Source organism: Pelobates fuscus, chromosome 2 (genome assembly GCF_036172605.1).
Source record: "Pelobates fuscus isolate aPelFus1 chromosome 2, aPelFus1.pri, whole genome shotgun sequence".
Taxonomy (NCBI): domain Eukaryota; kingdom Metazoa; phylum Chordata; class Amphibia; order Anura; family Pelobatidae; genus Pelobates; species Pelobates fuscus.
In genome coordinates, this window is record NC_086318.1 from 167,553,880 (window position 1) to 167,578,143 (window position 24,264).

At 46.3% G+C, this 24,264-nt stretch overlaps 1 protein-coding gene across 1 annotated transcript in view; it reads left to right on the forward strand.

The window, feature by feature from the left end:
- The window catches only part of TINAG (tubulointerstitial nephritis antigen), a 235,398-nt gene that overhangs the window by 180,603 nt on the left and 30,531 nt on the right, over positions 1-24,264 (forward strand). Inside the window, exon 9 of the mRNA XM_063441731.1 lies at positions 23,258-23,381. Coding sequence (XP_063297801.1) covers positions 23,258-23,381 — 124 coding nt within the window. The remainder of the gene's footprint in view (positions 1-23,257; positions 23,382-24,264) is intronic.

Here is a 24,264-nt window from a genome sequence, read left to right on the forward strand (position 1 = left end):
GCGGCAACGCTGGAAGAGGATTGTGAGGAAGAGGAGTCAGAGGAGGAATGTGGCTTTGAGGAGGAGGAGGAAGACCAACCACAACTGGCATCCCAATGTGCTCGTTGTCACCTATCTGGTACCCGTGGTGTTGTACGTGGCTGGGGGGAAGAACATACCTTCAGTGAGATCACTGAGGACAAGGAACGGGACATGAGTAGCTCGGCATCGAACCTTGTGCAAATGGGGTCTTTCATGCTGTCGTGCCTGTTGAGGGACTCTCGTATAAAAAGGCTGAAGGAGAACGACCTGTACTGGGTGTCCACGCTACTAGACCCCGGTATAAGCAGAAAGTGCCTGAAATGTTACTGAATTACCGCAAGTTGGAAAGGATGCAGCAGTTCCAAAATAAATTAAAAAGTATGCTTTACACAGCGTATAAGGGTGATGTCACAGCACAACGGGAATCGAACAGGGGAAGTGGTGAAAGTAATCCTCCTCCTCCGACGACCACGCCGGCAAGGACAGGACGCTTTACAGACGTGTTATTGATGGAAGACATGCAGAGTGTTACAAATCGCTATTTGTAACTGGCCCTTTAAACGAGAAATTGCCCTGCTTCCCTGGATTGTGGAGAAGCATGTTTGCCAGCCTCCTGCCTCATGACTATGGCCCCTGGAAGATTGTGCCCCTGAAAACGTATTAACATTTATTGGGTGTGTATGGCCCTTTAAGAACCGTCTGGGGACATATTGTGACTTTGCTGAACAATGCCCCTTTAAGACTATGTCCCCAGACCGGTAAAATAACTTGTTCCTGGCTTTCCCCCACTTGGTTCAGTAAATAGGGCTTACTGAACCAAGTACCACACAGGCGGACCACCCAGAAGCTAAAGTGTGCAGGCAATTTACCTCCCAGGCTGTGAGGTTACTGCCGGTCAATTGCACGTGGCGGCGGCCATCTTGGTTTCCTCGAATGCGGTCAGCGGTGTATGCTAAATATTCTGTGGAACTAAAATCGGCTACACATTCTGCCGAACACCGCTGACCCTTACCTTCTCCCATACTGAACTTGCAGCTCCAGAGACTAAGTCCCGTTCGAAATGGGACTTAGTCGTTTTTTCGCATGAAATTGACCGACCGCACAGCCCAAATCTATGGAACTGTTTTGGGCAGGAAATTGTGCTTGCGGTCGGTCATAAAGGACTTCCAGCTAACTTTTGATCCACTGGAGGGATTTGGCTGATTTTTGGAAGTGTTTATGTTTGATGTATGCTGAGTCTGAATATGCAACTTTTATTGAAATTGAATGTATGGTTTTAAAGTTACAGTGTGTATGTGAAAACTGTATTTTTATTGTATGTAATAATTGGTTTAACTGTTTATCTGAGGGGAGGGAACCTGTGGGCTGTACTATGCTGTTATTGGTTAATTTCATCCTCCCCCTGGGAGTGTCCTGTGTGTACCTTATCCTAATAAAAAGCAGGTGGGGTGTTCCAGTCCTCAGACCTCTTCTGACCCTCAATACGTAGCCGTGTCTCGTTATTGGAGGGAACTGCTATATCACACTGGGGATTGCTATGCGCTGCATATTCCCCTGAGCTCTTAATCACTTAGCTCTTGTAAGAGCTTGTTCCGGATACGCTCTCCTGGAGGAGAGGTCTTCCCCACACGGTCCTGGAGGACAGAAGCCGATCCAGGGTGGAAGGAAGACGGCGCAGCTCCAGTTAAGCTACGGCGGTTGTGGAGCCTGCGGTGGTTGTGGTGTCGTCTGCAGTGCTTGGAGTCCTCTGAGAGCGCTAGGAGCATCCATCAACGGAGGGTACTCGGTCGGGGTACACGGAGCTCCGTTACATTGGTGGCAGCGGTGGGATGGCGTCCTAGTGCGAGGAGAAGCAGCTCAGAGACACTGGTAACGTTTGGAGTTACAATTGAGGGCAACGCTAGCCATTGGGCAGCGCCCCTGGCTACAACAGGATGGAATCAGCTGGTTTGCGGACAGCGTTCCATGATGAGGAGGAGAAGGAGGCTGCAGATTACAGGGATGCAGCCAGAAAGGAACTCTGGTATGATGCCCTGGAAGACGCCCAGTGGCGGCGAGGTGAGAGTCTCCCCAGTGATGAGCAGCGGCTACAGAAGCGTGTGGCAATGCGAATGTGTCTATTGGGAGAGCAGCCCCTGGATGAATGGGTGGCAAGACTAGAGACCCTGGTATGGCGAGAGATCGGGTTAGACAACGCATACCAGGCCCTCTGGTGGCATACCATTCGACTTACTCCCTGGACAGCCGAGCACGACTTACCGGAGGGGGATGATTATGATGGTCCTGGTCTACTTCTGGACGCCATGGAGGAGGAGCCTGATTTCGGCAGCACGGAGGAGTCTAGGTTCTGGGACATCTACGACTACCGGATGGGCATGTATGTCTGGGCTGACGAACGAGAGGTGAGAAAAGACATGACCCACCTGGCAACAAGGGAGTGGGAGCTGGAGCAGGACTACCTACACCTGCTCAGCTTCGTGCAGCCCCAACCTACCCGACAAGCAGAACCAGACCTCCCTGACTGGTCCGGCGATGCCCTCCAGATGGCAGGTAGAGATGGGACCGAGGTCTCTCTACCGGCCCTACAGGGATGCTGGGCAACCAACCCAGATCTCCAGCGGCAGTGGGAGTTACAGGGGGACGAAGGTGCCGTCCTTCCCCCCCAGCAGCAGTGTGTCCTACAGAGAGCAGAGACAGTTGGTCCCTCTCTACAGCAACAGGACAATGGTAAGGGAGTGGAGACAGGCGGTCTCCCTCTCCAGCGGCAGTGTGTACCCCAGGGGGCCGAAGGTGCCGTCCTTCCCCCCCAGCAGCAGTGTGTCCTACAGAGAGCAGAGACAGTTGGTCCCTCTCTACAGCAACAGGACCATAGTAAGGGAGTGGAGACAGGCGGTCTCCCTCTCCAGCGGCAGTGTGTACCCCAGGGGGCCGAAGGTGCCGTCCTTCCCCCCCAGAGAGCAGAGACAGTTGGTCCCTCTCTACAGCAACAGGACAATGGTAAGGGAGTGGAGACAGGCGGTCTCCCTCTCCAGCGGCAGCCTGTGTTTCCGGGAAAGGAGCACAGCACCCCCTCTCCCCAGCGGCAGCCTCCCCTAACAAGGGGAGACACCAATCCTCCAGACGGCGCAGATGGGACCGTGGTCTCTGTGCCTGACCTACAGGGATGCTGGACAGCCTTTCCAGATCCCCAACTACCCTCACCGGGACACCCAGAGGAGGGGGTAAGTACAAATTCCCCTCCCCAGCTAACTCCTAGCGTGGCACCAGGGTTAACGGAGGCGATGCTAACCCCTCCTGACGTCCATGTTCCCTTGACTACTGAGCCGGACTATGGTCTCAGTACCCCAGCAGAAGAGCTGGCAGCTGGGCAGAGTGCAGTCGGCCTCTGCCCTACCTTTGTCCCTGGTCCAGAGCCTGATGTCCTGCAGGCTACCCCAGCAGAAGAGCTGGCATCTGGGCAGAGTGCAGTTGGCCTCTGCCCTTCAAGTACCCTCGGCATGTGGCCTCATTACCACAGCCAAATACCCAGGTGCAGTGACTGTGTGTTGTGGGTGGGCTGTTCCTGTACTTTGATGTTGTGGGGGGGCTACTCGGACATCTGTTTATTGTGGGTTGGTGGATCGACTAACGGAGGCACTGACCGACAGAAGGTCAGGTGCCTGGTTAGTCTTCCCCCCAAAGGGGAGATGTGTTACAAATCGCTATTTGTAACTGGCCCTTTAAACGAGAAATTGCCCTGCTTCCCTGGATTGTGGAGAAGCATGTTTGCCAGCCTCCTGCCTCATGACTATGGCCCCTGGAAGATTGTGCCCCTGAAAACGTATTAACATTTATTGGGTGTGTATGGCCCTTTAAGAACCGTCTGGGGACATATTGTGACTTTGCTGAACAATGCCCCTTTAAGACTATGTCCCCAGACCGGTAAAATAACTTGTTCCTGGCTTTCCCCCACTTGGTTCAGTAAATAGGGCTTACTGAACCAAGTACCACACAGGCGGACCACCCAGAAGCTAAAGTGTGCAGGCAATTTACCTCCCAGGCTGTGAGGTTACTGCCGGTCAATTGCACGTGGCGGCGGCCATCTTGGTTTCCTCGAATGCGGTCAGCGGTGTATGCTAAATATTCTGTGGAACTAAAATCGGCTACACATTCTGCCGAACACCGCTGACCCTTACCTTCTCCCATACTGAACTTGCAGCTCCAGAGACTAAGTCCCGTTCGAAATGGGACTTAGTCGTTTTTTCGCATGAAATTGACCGACCGCACAGCCCAAATCTATGGAACTGTTTTGGGCAGGAAATTGTGCTTGCGGTCGGTCATAAAGGACTTCCAGCTAACTTTTGATCCACTGGAGGGATTTGGCTGATTTTTGGAAGTGTTTATGTTTGATGTATGCTGAGTCTGAATATGCAACTTTTATTGAAATTGAATGTATGGTTTTAAAGTTACAGTGTGTATGTGAAAACTGTATTTTTATTGTATGTAATAATTGGTTTAACTGTTTATCTGAGGGGAGGGAACCTGTGGGCTGTACTATGCTGTTATTGGTTAATTTCATCCTCCCCCTGGGAGTGTCCTGTGTGTACCTTATCCTAATAAAAAGCAGGTGGGGTGTTCCAGTCCTCAGACCTCTTCTGACCCTCAATACGTAGCCGTGTCTCGTTATTGGAGGGAACTGCTATATCACACTGGGGATTGCTATGCGCTGCATATTCCCCTGAGCTCTTAATCACTTAGCTCTTGTAAGAGCTTGTTCCGGATACGCTCTCCTGGAGGAGAGGTCTTCCCCACACGGTCCTGGAGGACAGAAGCCGATCCAGGGTGGAAGGAAGACGGCGCAGCTCCAGTTAAGCTACGGCGGTTGTGGAGCCTGCGGTGGTTGTGGTGTCGTCTGCAGTGCTTGGAGTCCTCTGAGAGCGCTAGGAGCATCCATCAACGGAGGGTACTCGGTCGGGGTACACGGAGCTCCGTTACACAGAGCTTTTTAAGTCCTGCGCATCGCCACAGCCCTTCGGGGTCCACCCTAAGAGAACGACTCGACCGACAGGTAGCAGACTACCTCGCCTTAACTGCAGATATCGACACTCTGAGGAGCGATGAACCCCTTGACTACTGGGTGTGCAGGCTTGACCTGTGGCCTGAGCTATCCCAATTTGCGATAGAACTTCTGCCCCGCTTCAAGTGTCCTGTCAGAAAGGACCTTCAGTGCAGCAGGAGGTATTGTCACTGAGAAGAGAAGTCGCCTAGGTCAAAAAAGTCTAGATTACCTCACCTTTATTAAGATGAATGAGGGATGGATCCCGAAGGGACTGACAATGGGCAATACATTTGACTAAAAAAGGCCTGATGAGGGGGACGTAACAGGGATTAAACCGATAGGAATAGTACTACTTAACACCTAAATAACGCAGAGAGAGGCAACGCAGAGAGAGGAGTCAGAGGAGGAAGGTGGCTTTGAGGAGGTGGAAGACCAAACACAGCAGGCGTCCCAGGGGGCTTGTTGTCACCTTTCGGGGACCCTTGGTGTAGTACGTGGCTGGGTGGAGGAAGAGAACTTCAATGACATCAGTGAGGACAAGGAACGGGACATAGCTAGCTTGGTATCCAACCTTGTGCAAATGGGGAGTTTGCGGTTGTGCAAATGGACTGTTTGCGGTTGTTTGCGGTGCGTTAAACGGGGTTTTTGGTCTGTCACTGTGAAGCGGGCGTAACCCTTACACTACCTGATCGATACAACATCATACCTGATGTTTTAAAGCACATTATTCCAAACAATTTAGGAATGTTAGGTGATTTATGCCCTTTATGGATTAAAACCAGACTCTGCATCAACTATGTAATTTTCCATGGGAGTTTTGCCATGGATCCCCCTCCGGCATGCCACAGTCCAGGTGTTAGTCCCCTTGAAACAACTTTTCCATCACTATTGTGGCCAGAAAGAGTCCCTGTGGGTTTTAAAATTCGCCTGCCTATTGAAGTTTATGGTGGTTCGCCCGGTTCGCCTGTTCGCGAACATTTGCGGAAATTCGCGATCGCCGTTCGCGAACGGAAAATTTGCGACATCTCTAATTTTCACGATTCTGTATAAAATTGAGTTTGGCCTCTGTCCTCTGAGATAATTGAGTTACTTCCCAATTATCTCCAGGACAGAGAGGAGGGTCCTATACAGTAAAAGAGGAGTGGTTATGTCTTCAACTCTGTGATTGGCTAATGTACGATATGTGTCCCGGTTTTCCAACAGGTCCCCTAGGGGAGTGTCCACCTGGTGGAGAACCTGCATAAATACTGGGCAGGTAGCTCATAATAAACCAGATTCCTGCTGACCCTCAATACGGAGCTTTGTCTCGTTCGGATGTTTGGAGGGTATATGATTCGTATGGTTCCTGTTCGGCTGATTGGAGTGATCGGTAGTTGCCTTCGTATTCGAGAAAGGAGCATCTTATAAGGTTTTAACCCCTTTTATCCCTGGGTTACCGTAACATAACACAATATGTGAATAGAGTAGACTGCATATTCTGCAATTATTTGGGCTGAGCACACAGTTATTGTGATTCCCAACAGTATCGTGTTGTAGAGTAGTTTTTTTTTTTTTTACCCCGACCCTTGACTATGTCACTTGGTTCTTGCTTGATATAATCCAGCTCTGCAACTCCTTTGTAAATTGAAGTAACAAGGAACACAGGCGACACTTCAAAGGTCTAAGAGGGTTCAGGCCCTGGGGTGATAGCGCAGCTAAGTGGACAAGGGCACATGTATGAGTGTGGGGATAGATGCGTGCGATTGGTTGTGTATGAATGTGTGGGTGGGATTATGTGGTGTGTGAGCTTGGGGGGGTGATCTTACCTCAGTGGCACTTGGAATTCGGGCCAGCAAACAGCTTCCTGTCCTCCTGCTCCTGTTTGTCCTGGCCTGTAAGTTTACCAGCTTGAAAGCTGCTGCAGCATTGGATGGCGGCCGGAAACTCCGCAAGCAATATGCTCGCCTGACCCCAGGTATGGCTGCCGGTATGGGTCCCCCCCATGGCCTGCCTCCTTCAGGGGCCTCCCCAAGGCCCTTGTTCCTGTGGGCCAAACTAGCACCGGCCAGCGTTTTCGCCCACTGGTTAGGCTGTCCCCTGACACTACTGCTCGGGGCCGGTTGAGGAGTAGGAGCCCGGGCCCAAGGCATCACCAGGAACACATGTCTGGTGCTCCAGACACCCGGCCTGCAACTCCAGGACTCCAGCGTTGGATCGCCGGCTGGGGGCAGTGGACAGCGGGCCGCACCTCCCCATCAGCATGCGACCACCCTGCGGACTTCCAGGACTCCCTGTGGGATGTGGGATAGCAGGGCTGAGTACAGAGCCCCCATGGTAAGTAGGCCCGCTCGGTACTGTGGTTGGGGCCTGGGTGGGGTCCTCAAGTGGGTCGGGAGTCTCCTCTGACGTTGAGGAAGGCTCCCGTGGGTCTGTCTCTCCTGTCCCATGGGCTCACATCCTCTCCCTTGGTTTTCTCTCAGGACCCAGCTGCTGGTACTGGAACTGCCCAGCAGGTGGCACCTGGAACACCTTTGAGGAACTCAGAGGATGCTGGAATTCCTGTCACTTTGCCTCAACCTTCTGTGCTTGCTGTGCCGAGGTCGGAATGCCAGGCTGCAACGGGTAAGTGTGGTGTTCTCTCCTCTTCTAGTCATTCAGGTCCCATGCTGGTGGGTTCCTCTCAGGTCTTTATGGGTTTTAGATCAGTAGGAACCAGGGGCGGCTGTTAGCGGGGACTACTCTATGGATAGTCAGCTTCGGTCGGTTTGGTTCCCAGCCCAGCACCCTTTCTCTGCTCAGTCCTCGGGGTGTCCCCGGGTCCCGCGGCACACTGCACTGTTGCTAGTGTGGGTGACGCTTCTCTCAAAGCCCGCAGCTTCCTGTGCTGTTGCTAATGCAGGCGACACTTCTCTCAAGGCGGGCGTTTTGGACATTGCACATGGCGCTGCTTACATGTGCTGTTCTGGCCTGCTGGGCTTGCACTTGAAACAGGAAATGAGGGAAAAAAATTGGAAAGGGGAGTTCATGGAAATATTTTCCCTCCTGCCATTGGAGGAAGCTCCTCCGGTGGTTGAGAAGCACAGTAAAGAGTCTGAGAAGGACAGGGAAAAATACCGCTATCAAAAAATTCCCAAGACGATTTGGAATTGGATTCGGACATTTTCTATCTTTACTAGCGTCGTGGGGGAGAACTCTCCCCAGAAGTGTTCCATGTTTTTCTGCTATCAGGACACTTACTGGAACGCATGTCACACCTATGGGGGGGCTGGGTTGGTGGAGGTACAACAAACAGTTTTTTCAGCGGCTGACTGTGCGACCCTCGCTGTCCTGGGACCAGATGGACATAGGCCTCTGGCTCTCAATTATGACCCGTTCAGCGCCTCAGCAAGGCACTTTTTTGTCCTTGCTTGGGGAGGCCGGTGAGGGAACATCCTCCTCCTCATCGGCCCCCAACCATAGATTGTAATCATCTCCTGGGCTGTACCTTTGACGGTCAGTTTTTTGTGGATATGTGCCTCCCTATGGGTTGCGCTCTATCCTGTTTTTATTTTGAGTGCTTTAGCACTTTACTGGAGTGGGTAGTGCGCAGGGAAGCGGGTATCAACTCCCTCCTGCACTACCTGGATGACTTCTTGTGTGTGGGGCCAGCTGAGTTGCACGGCTGCACTCTGCTGCTGCAGGTTCCCGGGGAAGTGTTTTATGGGTTCGGTGTTCCGTTGGCCCATGACAAAACTGTGGGTCCCAGTTATGTGCCTTAGTTTCCTGGGCATCAAGATCGATTCAGTGGCTGGAGAATGTCGGTTGCCCCTGACTAATGTTCAAGACCTTAGCCAGGTTCAGGTGGTGTAGCTGGCATTAGGGTGTCATTAGGTTCAGCTGCTCTGTCTGCACTCTCTTCTGGGGAAGCTGAATTTTGCTTGTTGGATTTTGCCCATGGGGCGTTACTTTAACAGGTGTTTGGCGGCGGCGACGTCACTTTATTTGGCTTACGCGGCCCTTACGAGATGACTTGGCAGTCTGGGATTCCTTCTTGGACTATTATAATCCCAGACTATTATAGGACTTACTGGCAGGCCCCGGAGGTCTCTAATACTGACCTACACCTGTTTACCGATGCAGCTGGCTCATCATGGGCCTGAAATGGTGTGCCTGGCATGCGGCAGGGCTCACGTGGAACTTGGCTTTTCTGGAGCTCTTTCCCATTCTGGTGGCGTTGGAGGTGTGGGGTTCCCAACTCATGGACAGGCGGGTGTTTTTTCATTGCAACAATTTGGTGGGTGGTGCAGGCTATTAATCAATTGACCGCTAATTCTCCCCCAGTGGTACACTTCTGCGGCGCTTGGTCCTGTGCTGTTTGGCACTTACTGTGTCTTGTAGGGCTGAACATATGCCAGGGGTTCAATGTAATGGCCGATGCTCTCTCTCATTCTCAGTGGGACTTGTTTCTGGCAATGGCTTTTTACAGGCCGAAGTGGATTGCATCCCGTGCTCAGTGGAGATGTGGTCTCTAGGTCTGGCAGACTGATGGAGTTGGTCCGTGGGTCAGTCTATGCGGTCACATGGGCCCATTATAACAAGGTGTGGAGTGACTAGGAAAGGTGGGAACAGTCCCTTGGGGGTTTCCAGGACTCACCCGCTCGCCTGCAGGGTCTGGTACGTCTGTTAGGGCATGGGAGGCTGCGGGGCTTTTCCCCTCTGCGATTTCATCGTGCTTTGCGGGGCTCAGCTTTATGCTCAAGTTGCGGGGTTGGGAGGATGCTACCAAAGCATTTATAGTCTGCCAGGTCCTTAAGGGTTTGCGGCGGGGGTGTCCTCGCAGGACTCGAGGCATCCTGTCTCAGGCGCTCTATTGGCCAGTCTGTGCGATACATTACCTAGGGTTTGCCATTCTGTATTTGAGGCCCGTCTATTACGGCCCCTGGCTTTCTTTGGGACCATGCGGATTGTGGAGCTGGTGTTCCCTAGTCGTCAGCAGGTGGGAGAGAGGGTGCTGTTTGGTGATGTTACTTGCGCAGAGGACCGTGTTTCCTTCAGGATTCACCACTCAAAGACTGATGTCTTTGGGAGGGGTAAGTGGGTCCGACTGGGGGCTGTGCCGAGTTCCGGGATTTGTCCTATTTTATTCCGTCGGTGAGTATTGTTCCTTACGCCCAGCTTCTCCAGCCCTCCCCCTTTTGGTGCATGAGGATGGTAGCTTTCTCTTCCACTTCCAAGTCATTAGGGTGTTCCACTTGGGGCTTGAATTTTTGGGTATTGATGGCAGGGAGTTCAGGGGGCACTCATTCCGTATAGGGGCGGCTACTGAGGCCTCTAGGCTTGGCATGCCGGCGCAGGTAGTCCAAAAAGTCGGGAAGTGGGAGTGCGGGGCGTTATATTTCTTATGTTCGCCCGTCTGGTCTCCTGAGTTGATTTCTCTCTGCAGATCCGGTTCCCCCAGGATTTGGATCATGGGACACTCCTATGTCTATTGGGCCAGGCAGTGTGCGGCGGTCAGGCCTGGAGGCGAACGGTTGTGTTTTACGTCTTCCGAACCGGAGGTTCTGTGGCTTTGTACAAGAGGCATGGGGTTGGTGCGGCTCCTCCCTGACCTGGTTCAGTTGTCCCACCTCCTGGGGGTTCCGAGTTTCCTGTTGATCCATCTGGGGAAGAATGACCTGGATTTGGTGCCCATATGGGATTTGGTGTCGGCCATTAAACGTGACATGGCACGCATTTTATTTTGATTTCCTGATGTACGCCTAGTTTGGTCCGAGGTAATCTCTCGGAATTTCTAGCAGCACGTACGGAATCAGAGTGCCATGGAGCGCTGCTGTCGAAAACTGAATAGGAGAGTTTCTAGGCTTTGTGGGGATTCCGGTTCACCATAGAGTTTTTGAGCGGGATGCAGCCAGTCTATTTCAGGTGATGGGGTGCACTTGAAGGAGGTCGGCTCAACCTCTTTAATCTTGCTCTGCAGGAAGTGGTGGAACAGGCCATGGGTGGTCTTTGTGGGGCCCCCCGCTGATTTTAGGACTAATACAGCTGGGTTGTGTCCGGAGGTATGTCCTTGCCAATTAATTTTGAGGTGGTTAAGTTAATTATGTGGAATGAAGTGAGTAAGTTTCAAGTCTCAACCTGCCCTGCTCTAAAGGGTTAACCTTAGGTTACCTGTTATGACGTGCCCACCGAGCGAGGAAAAGGTCGGCTGGTGGTAAGCATTGGAAGGAAAAGGAGTTTATGCCAATGGGGGAGGTGAGAGGAAGTGGTAAATAGGTGCATGGTCAGTTTATTGGCAAGGGTTGGGTTACACTGTATGACACTATGTGTTCAGTTATATGTTAAGTTATGGTTATCTATGTTTTGACATTTTGGTTATATCAAAGAAAAGAGAATATTAAAATAAATTATGACTGTGTTATACAGTAATTATCATATGTTATAATAAATGCTATGGCCTGTTTCATCCATACTACGTTGTCTGTCATTATTTTGGGGGTGAATTGGGTTAGTTTATGTTAACTACATACATACATGTTTATTAGAGGGTAAGTCTCCTCAAAATTAAGTGCAATGTTTCATCTCTATGCAGCCTTAATCATGCATAACAAGGACAAACATTCATTAGGTGTATATACCCATTTAATTTGGCAAAATTTAGATTGTTGATATTCATGTGTATCGCAGTGTATTCATATAAGAATATAGCATTTATTTCCAGTGTATATAGTAATTAAATATGTAGAGTTATCTATGAGTTTAGACACAAGATTATGAATATAATAAAACTATCTTGTTATTATTTAGTAGTTAAAGGGGGTCCTTTTGAAATGTCTTATACACAACTTTTGTAAGTGGCTATATGCCTAGTTATTGATTTATAATAAGTGCCTTCACCATAAATAGAGAATACTCCATGTCATGTTTTTATATTGATTACTCACATAAGTGTTTACATAGCTTATATGTGAGTAATCCATGCAAGGATTTTAGGAATTTATTATTAATTGGATTGGCCATGCAATCTATTAATTAACTAATTAAAAGGGTATACAGTGCCTTACAAAAGAACATGCCCACAACTTTGAAGATTTTTTTTTTTTTATTGTGAAGCAAACAACAAATAGGACAAAATAACAGAAAAAGTCAATGTGCATAACTATTCACCCTCCTAAAGTCAATACTTTGTAGAGCCACCTTTTGCGGCAATCACAGCTCCAAGCTCTATGAGCTTGCCACATCTTACCACTGGGAATTTTGCCCATTCCTTCTAGCAAAACTTCTCCAGCTCCTTCAAGTTGGATGGTTTGCGCTTGTGAACAGCAATCTTTAAGTCTGACCAGGGGCGTACCTGGAGCATTTGGCACCCGGGGCGGATCTTTTATTTGGCACACACCCCCCCCCCCCCCCCCACTCCCCCTCCACTTTAAAATGTAAAAAAAACAACCACATTTGTTTTTATGTATTTAGCACTGAGCAGTGTATATTTTTAATGTAAGCATGTTTTTGTATGAAATATGTGTGAGTGAATGTACGGTTGTGTTTGCACGTATTGACATTTGAATGCAGGCGTACATTTTTCTGTAGTGTGGTTTTTGAATATGGTGGTGTGTGTTTATGTAGTGTTTACATTTGGATGCAGGGTTGTATTTGTGTGTAGTGTAGATGAAATGAGATGTATGCACATGTACACATATATACACACTTGCCACATACACATACAGAGACACATAGGTACACACATGCAGTTACATGGAAACACAGTCATACACAGATACAGATAAATACGGGCACACATACAGATACAAAAAAAGAAAGAATCACAGGCAGTTTTATTGTAACAAAATGCGACGCAATGTTTCGACCGTAAAGGTCTTTTTCAAGCTGACACCACATGGTGAAAAATGTGCATTTATAGCAAAAAGTGGCAAACAGGAAATCAATCCATAATCCAATTAACTCATTAACAGGATTAATTGTTAGTTAATACAAACAATAAATAATTATATTGCAAAACAAACAAGTATCAAATCTCATAATATATTCATTATATCACATCTAACAAAAAATAATACATCAATCACTAAATACAAAATCATAAATTAATATACAATTGTACAATTGCTAGGCATAATGTGGAATATATATACATAGACATCCCATTGCAGCAACACGATTAGGGCCGGACTGGGGATACAAAGCAGCCCTGGATAAAAAATGTATGCCAGCCCCATAAGTCACTGTGCCATGTATTGTCGCGTGTAACATGTAAGGCCATGTCTTGCCATGACATATGATTGAGTAATATATATATATGCATGTCCCTACATGCTTTTCAATGTAATCACTGACTTTTCAGAGAAAAGGCAGTGTTTACATTGCTTCAAAGTGACACCGCTAGTGACAGTCACTCAGACGGTCACTAGAGGTGCTTCCAGTGCACCTACATTCAGGGTCTCCACACTCTGTAGGTGCTGAACATTCCCCATAGAGATACATTGATTCAATGCTTCTCTATGAGGAGAGGCTGATTGGTGTAACGTTTTGCAGCCAATCCAATGGCAAAGCATTGGATTGGCTGAGATCATCAAGCTTGATGATCTCAGCCATAGAGGCAGGGCCAGTCGAGGGGAGACCAGTTCGCTGTGTGGGGAAAAAAAAGGTGAGCAAAAACACTATTTTTAAACACACATATACACTATGACAGACACAGAAACACACATATACCATGACAGATACACACACCACAGACACAGACCATGACACAGACAGACCCACACACACACCATGACACAGACAGACCCACACCATGACAGACAGACACACACCATGACAGACAGACACACACACACACCATGACAGACACACACACCATGACACAGACAGACACACACACCATGACACAGACAGACAGACACACACACCATGACACACACACACACTATGACACAGACAGACCCACACAGACAGACACAAACACATATACCATGACACACACACCATGACACAGACAGACACACACACACCCCATGACAGATACACACACACCATGACAGACAGACACATCATGACACAGACATACACACACACACACCATGACAGACAGACAGACACACACACACACACCATGACAGACAGAGACACACACACCATGACACAGACATACACACACACACACACACACACCATGACAGACAGACAGACACACACACCATGACAGACAGAGACACACACACCATGACACAGACAGACACACATATACCATGACACACACACCATGATGGACAGACACACCATGACACAGATAGACACACACACACCATGACAGACACACCATGACACACACACACACACACACACAATGACAGACAGACACACACACACACACACACACCATGACAGACAGACAGACACACACACCATGACAGACAGACAGACAGACACACAGACACACCTTGACAGACAAACACCATGACACAGACACACACCATGACACAGACAGCCAGACACACACACACACCATACAGACACACACCATGATACACAGACAGACAAACTCACACTGACACACATTACTCCTACCTGCCAGGGGGTCATGCAGTGCAGGAGGCTGCTGGGGCATGGGCACCTGTGCTGGTGGCCGCTGGGGGAGGTCTGCTGGCGGCCGCTGGGGGACTTGTACTGGCAGCCGCTGGGGAACTTGTACTGGCGGCTGCTGGGGGAGCTGCTCTGGCTCTGCTCTCCCGCCCTCGCACGCTGCTGAATGAGACTGGGGCCGGAATATGACGTCATGACACGGACAGACAGACACACACACATCATGACACAGACAGACACCATGGCACAGACAGACAGACACACACACACCATGACACAGACAGACCCACACAGACAGACACACACACACACACACATACCACGACACACACACCATGACACAGCCAGACACACACCCCATGACAGAGACACACACACCATGACACAGACAGACACACCATGACACAGACATACACACACACACACACACACACACACCATGACAGACAGACACACACACACACCATGACAGACAGAGACACACACACCATACAGACACCATGACACAGACAGACACACATATACCATGACACACACACCATGACGGACAGACACACCATGACACAGACAGACACACACACACACACACCATGACAGACAGACACATCATGACACAGCCATACACACGCCCACACACCATGACAGACAGACACACACACCATGACAGACAGACACACACACACACCATGACAGACAGACACCATGACACAGACAGACACACACACCATGACACAGACAGACACACACACCATGACACAGACACACACCATGCCACAGACACACACCATGCCACAGACAGACACACACACACCATACAGACACACACCATGACACACAGACAGACAAACTCACACTGACACATTACTCCTACCTGCCAGGGGGTCATGCAGTGCAGGAGGCTGCTGGGGCATGGGCACCTGTGCTGGCTGCTGCTGGGGGAGGTCTGCTGGCGGCCGCTGGGGGACCTGTACTGAGCCAGCGGCCGCCAGTAAAAGTCCCGCTGGGGGACTTGTACTTCAGCCAGCGGCCGCCAGTAAAAGTCCCGCAGCGGCCGCTGGGGGAGCTGCGCTGGCTCTGCTCTCCCGCCCTCACGCACTGCTGAATGAGACCGGGGCCGGAATATGACGTCATATTCCGGCCCTGGTCTCATTCAGCTGCACGCTGGGGAGCAGAGACAGCGCAGCTCCCCCAGCGGCCGCCAGTTCAAGTCCCCCAGCGGCCACCAGTACAAGTCCCCCAGCGGCCGCCAGCAGACCCAGGTGTCTGCCCGGCCCCAGGTGCCGACGGCCCACCGGGAAATTTCCCGGTATCCCGGTGGGCCAGTCCGGCCCTGAACACGATCATCATTTATAGTCAAGTGTTTAAATGAAAAGCTTACCTATAAGTGCCCAAATAGAGGAGAGAGGATAACAAAATAAATAAATAGAACAAAAAATAGATATATAGTAGATATCCGCATTGCTGTCCGAACGCGGCTCACTTCCGGGTGCGTGAACTGCATATGACGTCACTGGAACGCAAACGAAGCAACCTCCTAAGGACGGATCGGCACAAGGACCAAATTAGCGTGGTTCCGTGCTCGATCGTATTATTAACACAATGGAGCCTGCGCAATGTGCCTCAAGGCACAGAGCGCCGAACTGCTAAAGAATGTATCTCCCCAAAGCGTCTGTGTGATCAAACACACGAATTTACCACAGACCATAGGTTAAGGACACAATCCATAATACACAGAATGAGCAGGGATATAGTAAACCAAATATTATAATAGTTAATCATACCAATATCTAAATAAAAAAAAAATACTAAACAGAAAACAGGAAAAGAGAATAAAAAGAGAAATAAATAAATAATAAAAGAAATAGTAATAATAAAAAAAGAAATAATAAAAAAATATATAATAAAAAAATATATATAATAAAAAAAAAAAAATGAATTCGGAGTGCCTGTGATTCTTTCTTTTTTACATATGATTCTGGGATTGCTGGTCCTGATCCGAAGCACCCGTGGCCGCTGGGATTGAGTGCGGTTCCCACTATCTATTCTGCTTAATAACACATACAGATACAAACACACATACAGACACACAGATACAGATAGACACATACATACAGATACACAGACACACCGAAACAAACACAGTCACACAAACAGATACACAGACATACAGATACACATGTATAAGTGTGTGTTTGCTTAGTGAATGCAGTGTGTTTGTGAAGTGGATGCAGTGTGTGCGTTTGTATAGTGTATGCAGTGTGTGTATAGTGTATGCAGTGTATGGAGTGTAAGTATAGTGCATGCAGTGTGTGGATAGTGTGTGTATAGTGTATGCAGTGTGTGTAGAGTGTGCAGTGTGTGTATAGAGTGTGCAGTGTGTATAGAGTGTGCAGTGTGTATAGAGTGTGCAGTGTGTGTGTATAGAGTGTGCAGTGTGTGTATAGTGTGTGCAGTGTGTGTATAGTGTGTGCAGTGAATGCAGTGTGTTTGTAGTGAATGCAGTGTGTTTGCAGTGAATGCAGTGTGTTTGCAGTGAATGCAGTGTGTGTATAGTGAATGCAGTGTGTGTATAGTGAATGCAGTGTGTGTATAGTGAATGTAGTGTGTATAGTCTGTGCAGTGTGTTTGTAGTGAGTGCAGTGTGTGCTTGTAGTGAGTGCAGTGTGTGTGTGTATAGTGTGTATAGTGAGTGCAGTGTGTGTATAGTATGTATAGTGAATGCAGTGAGTGCAGTGTGTGTATAGTGAATGCAGTGTGTGTATAGTGAATGCAGTGAGTGCAGTGTGTGTATCGTGAATGCAGTGTGTGTGCAGTGTGTGCAGTGTGTTTGTAGTGAATGCAGTGTGTTTGTAGTGAATGCAGTGTGTGTGCAGTGTGTGTATAGTGAACGCAGTGTGTGCAGTGTGTGTATAGTAAGCGCTACGGAATCTGTTGGCGCTATTTAAAATAATAATATAGTGAGTGCAGTGTGTTTGTAGTGAGTGCAGTGTGTTTGTAGTGAGTGCAGTGTGTGCTTGTAGTGAGTGCAGTGTGTGTGTGTATAGTGTGTATAGTGAGTGCAGTGTGTGTATAGTATGTATAGTGAATGCAGTGAGTGGTGTGTGTTTATAGTGAATGCAGTGTGTGTATAGTAAATGCAGTGTGTGTATAGTGAATGCAGTGAGTGCAGTGTGTGTATAGTGTGTGCAGTGTGTTTGTAGTGAATGCAGTGTGTTTGCAGTGAATGCAGTGTGTGTATAGTGAATGCAGTGTGTATAGTGAATGCAGTGAGTGCAGTGTGTGTGTGTATAGTGTGTATAGTGAGTGCAGTGTGTGTATAGTATGTATAGTGAATGCAGTGAGTGGTGTGTGTTTATAGTGAATGCAGTGTGTGTATAGTGAATGCAGTGTGTGTATAGTGAATGCAGTGAGTGCAGTGTGTGTATAGTGTGTGCAGTGTGTTTGTAGTGAATGCAGTGTGTTTGCAGTGAATGCAGTGTGTGTATAGTGAATGCAGTGTGTATAGTGAATGCAGTGTGTGCAGTGTGTGTATAGTGTGTTTGTAGTGAATGCTGTGTGTGTATAGTGAATGCAGTGTGTGTGTGGAATAAGTGCTGGCAAGGTGAGCAGTGTGTATGGTTTGCCCCTTCCCCTCACCCCCTCCCTGACACTTACCTGTCCCTCCCGTCCTCCTTGACGGTTGGTCCTGGTGGTACGATGGCACAGCATAGATGGGCCCAGAACTCTGCACGCGAGTTTCCCATCCAGCAGCAGCAGGGTCCTCTGTTCTCGCGATCCGCGAGAGCGTTGGCGCAGGTTGCCATAGCATAAAACCATAGGGTTGCCATAGAAAATGCTCTCGCAGATCGCGAGAACAGAGGCCCTGCTGCTGCTAGATGGGAAACTTGGGTAGATATTCTTATAAGCGGCCGGTCCCTTTACATAAGACACAGGGGCGGCGAAATGCCGCCCCTGTGAAAGTGCGCCCCGGGCACCCCCCCAGTGAGTGGCCCCGGGGCGGACCGCCCCCGCCGCCCCCCCCCCCCCCCCCCTTAGTATGCCACTGAGTCTGACCACAGATTTTCTATTCAATTGAGGTCTGGGTTTTGACTATGCTATTCCAACACATTTACATGTGTCCCTTTAAACCAGTCAAGTGTTGCTTTAGCAGTGTGTTTGGGCTCATTGTCCTGCTGAAAGGTGAACCTCCATCCTAGCCTCAAATCACACACAGAGTGGTACAGGTTTAGCTCAAGAATATCCCTGTATTTAGCACCATCCATCTGTCCCTCAACTCTGACCAGTTTCCCAGTCCTGGCTGCTGAAAAACATCCCCACAGCATGATGCTGCCACCACCATGTTTCACTGTGGGGATGGTGTTCTTTGGGTGATGTGATGTGTTGGGTTTGCACCAGACATAGCGTTTTCTTTGATGGCCGAAAAGTAAAATTTTAGTCTCATCAGACCAGAGCACCTTCCTCCAAACATTTTGGGAGTCTCCCACATGCCGTTTCGCAAACTCAAAACGTGCCATTTTGTTTTTTGCTGAAAGTAATGTCTTTCCTCTGGCCACTCTGCCATAAAGCCCAACTCTACAGAGCGTACGGCTTATTGTTGTCCTATGTAAAGATACTCCAGTCTCTGCTGTGGAACTCTGCATCTCCTCCAGGGTTACCTTAGGTCTCTGTGCTTCCTCTCTGATTAATGCCCTCCTTGCCCAATCCGTGAGTTTTGGTGGGCAGGTTTGCTGTTGTGCCATGTTCTTTCCATTTGGATATGATAGATTTAATGGTGCTCCTGTGGATCATCAAAGATTTGGATCTTTTACTATAACCTAACCCTGACTTGTACTTCTCAACAACATTGTCCCTTACTTGTTTGGAGAGTTCCTTGGTCTTTATGGCAGTGTTTGGTTAGTGGTGCCTCTTGCTTAGGTGTTGCAGCCTCTTTTCAAAAAAGGTCTGTATATGTAATGACAGATCATGTGACACTTAGATTGCACACAGGTGGACATCATATTACAAATCATTTCACTAAGTATGTGACTTCTGAAGGTAATTGGTTGCACCAGAGCTTTTTATGGGCTTCATAAAAAAGGGGGTGAATACATACGCACATGCCAGTTTTCTGTTTTCTATTTCAAAAAAATAGTTTTATGTATATATTTTTCTCGTTTCACTTCACCAACTTAGACTATTGTGTTCTGATCCATCACATAAAATTCAGATTAATAAAACATTGAATTTAGGGCTGTAGTGTAACAAAATAGGTAAAAAGTCATGGGGGGTGAATACTTTTGCAAGGCACTGCATATTATGTAATCTGTATACTGATCTTTTTTGGTACACTTACCCAACAAAAAGATGGCCATCGCACCTCTTCCAGATACAATATGAAACAATATGTTTTTGGGAGCAAACGATTACATACACGGACATCATAACATGCATCCTACATACTCACAAAACATCACTTATGGGTATCAATCGCATCTATAACCATATGCTTGAATCAGAAAGTAAAGAGCCACAGTGACCCAATTACTTTCAATCCACACTCACAATATGTTACATGCTGGAAACCGGATATGAGAAGCTACACCATCTGCACCAGCAATGGATTTCTTACTTCCCCTATATAATAAGGACAGTTTCAAGAACACATGACCCTTTTGAAAAAAGCCCCAGGTTAAAACACGTTAAGTATTGACTTGTTTATGTAGTGTTTCATTTCCAAATTGTATTGCTATTACTTTGTACCAATACATTTAGTTCTATTTTATATTTATACCATCTCCACTGATTTTATTCAGCATCCTGCTTCCACTGTGTCCGCGGTGGCGATCAAACCACCAAAGCTCTCTATACCCAAGTTTATGCACTGGAATTTATAAGTAGGATACCTTAATTTATTGAATGCATCTTTCAAATACTACATACTGTGCCATTGGACTATTTTTTTATTTTCATTTTATTCACGTACCTTGCTACATTGCAGACATCTAGTGCCCCTGATTGCATTATATCCTAAAACAGGGATTGTACTGTCCATGATGATTACCTCTGAGCTTTCAATAGCTCCAAAGAAGTGTTAGTTAGTTTTTGGCATATCTACTAAACATTTAATATGCGATTTTTAAATTGCGAACTCAGCACTGCTACCACTACCAACACCAGCCATTGGCAATACTACTCTGATCCACACAAAGAAGACTCTGCTGTGATTTCTCCCAGTTGCTTCTTAGGGGGCGGGGCACCAAAAAATATGATGCTTGAAATAGCTGTAATAGAAGGAGCAGCAATGCCAGTGCAGGTGTCACCACAAGTTGTTGTCACATAAAAAAGGATAGGTAAAAAAAAAAAGCCTCCTTAATGTTGTATGGACATGCTGTTAATCCCAATATCCTGAGGCACGCTGATTACTACTAATAGTTGTGGTGAGAGCGGTGTAAGTGGTGCAGGCTATAGTGGTGGAGCTGTTTGCAGTCCCCTTACTCTACGCTTTCACAAATTAATCTCAAGGTTACAATATAACATTGATTATGGTGGGTTTTCTTATTACAATAAATTAGGCATATCAATGATTGTGTATTGTGTAATTTAACAACTTTATTCAGCAAAAATAGATATTTGTGTTGCAAAATGCATAGCTAACAAATTAAGTATAGTCACACAGTAGATCCAATGACCCAGGCTACCTTCCACACCGGCACAACAAGTATCACTGCTGTTCTATCTCCTTCAGTAGCTGCAGCCAAAGTGTCTGGAAGAATCCTATTGGGAGTATAGATTGATTTAACGCATTTGATACAGTTCCACACAATAGATTAGTGTTCAAACTCAAGGAAATCAGTCTAGATGAAAATGCTTGTTCTTGGGTAGAACATTGGCTTAAAAATAGAGTACAAAGAGTTGTTGTTAATGGTAAGTGGTGTCCCTCAGGGGTCTGTTCTGGGACCCCTTCTGTTTTACATGTTTATAAATGATCTTGAAGAAAGCATTGAAAGTCATGTTTCAGTGTTTGCAGATGACACAAAACTCTGTAAAATAATACAATGTGAGCAAGATATTACTTTGCTGCAGAGGGATTTAGATAGACTGGGGGACTAGGCACTCAAATGGCAGATGAAATTTAATGTTGAAAAATGCAGAGTTATGCACTTCGGCGTAAAGAATACACAAGCAACATATACTCTTAATGGAAGCGAATTAGGGATAACAACACACGAAAAAGACTTGGGAATTGTTATAGACAACAAACTATGCAACAATGTGCAATGTCAATCAGCAGTGGCCAAGGCCAGTAAGGTATGGTCATGCATGAAAAAGGGCATTCATTCTCGGGACGAGAATATCATTTTGCCTCTTTATAAATCACTGGTAACACCACATATTGAATATGCTGTGCAATTTTGGACACCTGTTCTAAAGAAGGATATTATGGCACAAGACAAAGTGCAGAGGCGGGCCACAAATAATAAAAGGAATGGAACATGTCAGCTATGAAGAAAGGTTAACAAATTTAAACCTATTTAGTTTAGAAAAACATCGCCAGAGAGGGGATATGATAACATTATACAAATATATTCGGGGCCAATACAAACCATTGTGTGGAAATCTATTCACAAACCGGACTTTACATATGACAAGAGGTCATGCGTTTAGACTGGAAGAAAGAATATTTCGTCTAAGGCAAAGGAAAGGTTTTTTACTGTAAGAACAATAAGGATGTGGAATTCTCTGCCTGAAGAAGTGGTTTTATCAGAGTCCATACAGATGTTCAAACAGCTACTAGATGCATACTTGCAAAAACAGAATATTCAAGGATATAATCTTTCAATGTAGGGTAATAACTGCTTGATCCAAGGATAAATCTGACTGCGATTCTGGGGTCAAGAAGGAATTTTTTATCTGGCTTGTTGCAAAATTGGAAGTGCTTCAAACTGGGTTTTTTGCCTTCTTTTGGATCAACAGCAAAAAACAAATGTGAGGAAGGCTGAACTTGATGGACGCAAGTCTCTTTTCAGCTATGTAACTATGGAACGCTTCTCCTTTTTTCCCTCAATTGGTCAGTTGTCACTTGATATGTAAATGTAAATATTTAGTGGCTGTCACATAACCATTAGCCATCTTTTTTTTACCCCTTGATTGGACAGAAAATCTAGCCCACATGATTGGGCAAAGCTAAGCTGTGTATTTGCCCCAAACAAAATAACAAAAACAAACAAAAACAACACCCTTTCTGTTCTCATCTACTTTTTTTCTGTTGCCTGAAATGAATCTCCAAGTCTACTAGACATTTTACAAACCAGTTTGAAAATAATGTTCAGTGTCTCTATATAGAAACTCACAGGTAATGACTTGTTAAATTTATATATGCAAATTACGTCAATAAATCATGCTAAATGGTTTCACATTCATCCAGAAATGCCAATGAATTGGAAATCGTTCAGTTTAACTTTGAACTGCATCCTCTTGGTTTTAATGTAGATCATAACATAGCAGTAACTTTTTATATTCTCCTTTTAAGTTGTTTGTAATTGATACCATTATATTGGGCTTATTCACTTTGTTTTCTATTCCTATGGCATGATTGAATCTCACACTTTAAAAAATATATTTTGAAATAAAAATATGAGCTATTTAATGGATTGTATTATGTTTTAGCTGTAATGAAAGTTCACGAAGACTTTTTCCTCTATAAAAGTGGAATCTACAAACACACAGATGTGGCAAATAGTAGATCAAAAATACATCAAAGGAGTGGCTTCCATTCTGTCAAAATCGTTGGGTGAGTAGAAAATACCTTTTTAATATTCTATATTAATATAATAGTTTTGTCCTATTTGCATTGTTTTAACAATGCAATACCTCTTTATAAAAGAAACCAAAATAATAGTTATTCATAAATAATTGATACAATTTCATCTGTAGTTCCTTATGGTACAATCAACCTTTATTACAGAGTATCTGGTAAAAAGCACAGCATGTGTACTCTTGTGTACTTTAAGTCTCTCCAAGTGGAGACGTTACATGTGATTTAAGACTTATTTTTGAAGTTGCTCATTTTTAAGGTAAAATCTTTAACTTTTCTGTGCAAAATCAAAGAAGATGTTTTTTATGATTTTGCATCATAAATGTATTAAATTTGTCCTTTTGCTATCAATGAGAACTGATTAGTATATTTCTGCATGGTGGTAAAATTTTACTCAACTGAATAATTTAAGTATTATGTATATATTTTTCAGTACACTGATAGGTGCATTTTCCCACCATTTGGTTCACAGATTAAGTGGGAAAAAGTAACCAACAGAGGGAAAAAGATGAGTAGTAGAAAAAAAAATGTTTATTTGATTAAATATATAATATCTAAATATAGATGTTTTTGATGTTTACTGGCAATCCTATTTTTACATCCATTGGTCACTTCTCATGTGAACTGTGAATAAAATCATAACTTAGTGGCTTTCCCATAGCCATTAATCATAATTTTTCCCATCAATCATTTTTTATTTTTTTTTGGCACCTTCTTCTGCCACCTTCTTAGTCAGTTGGTCAGTTATACATCAATATTGCACTTTGGAGGTACAAAATTCAGCCAAACAGCTTATTGATTTGATTTGAAATTTGCCTGAATCCAAAACACAAGCCTGCTAGTTGGTAATGCTACAATG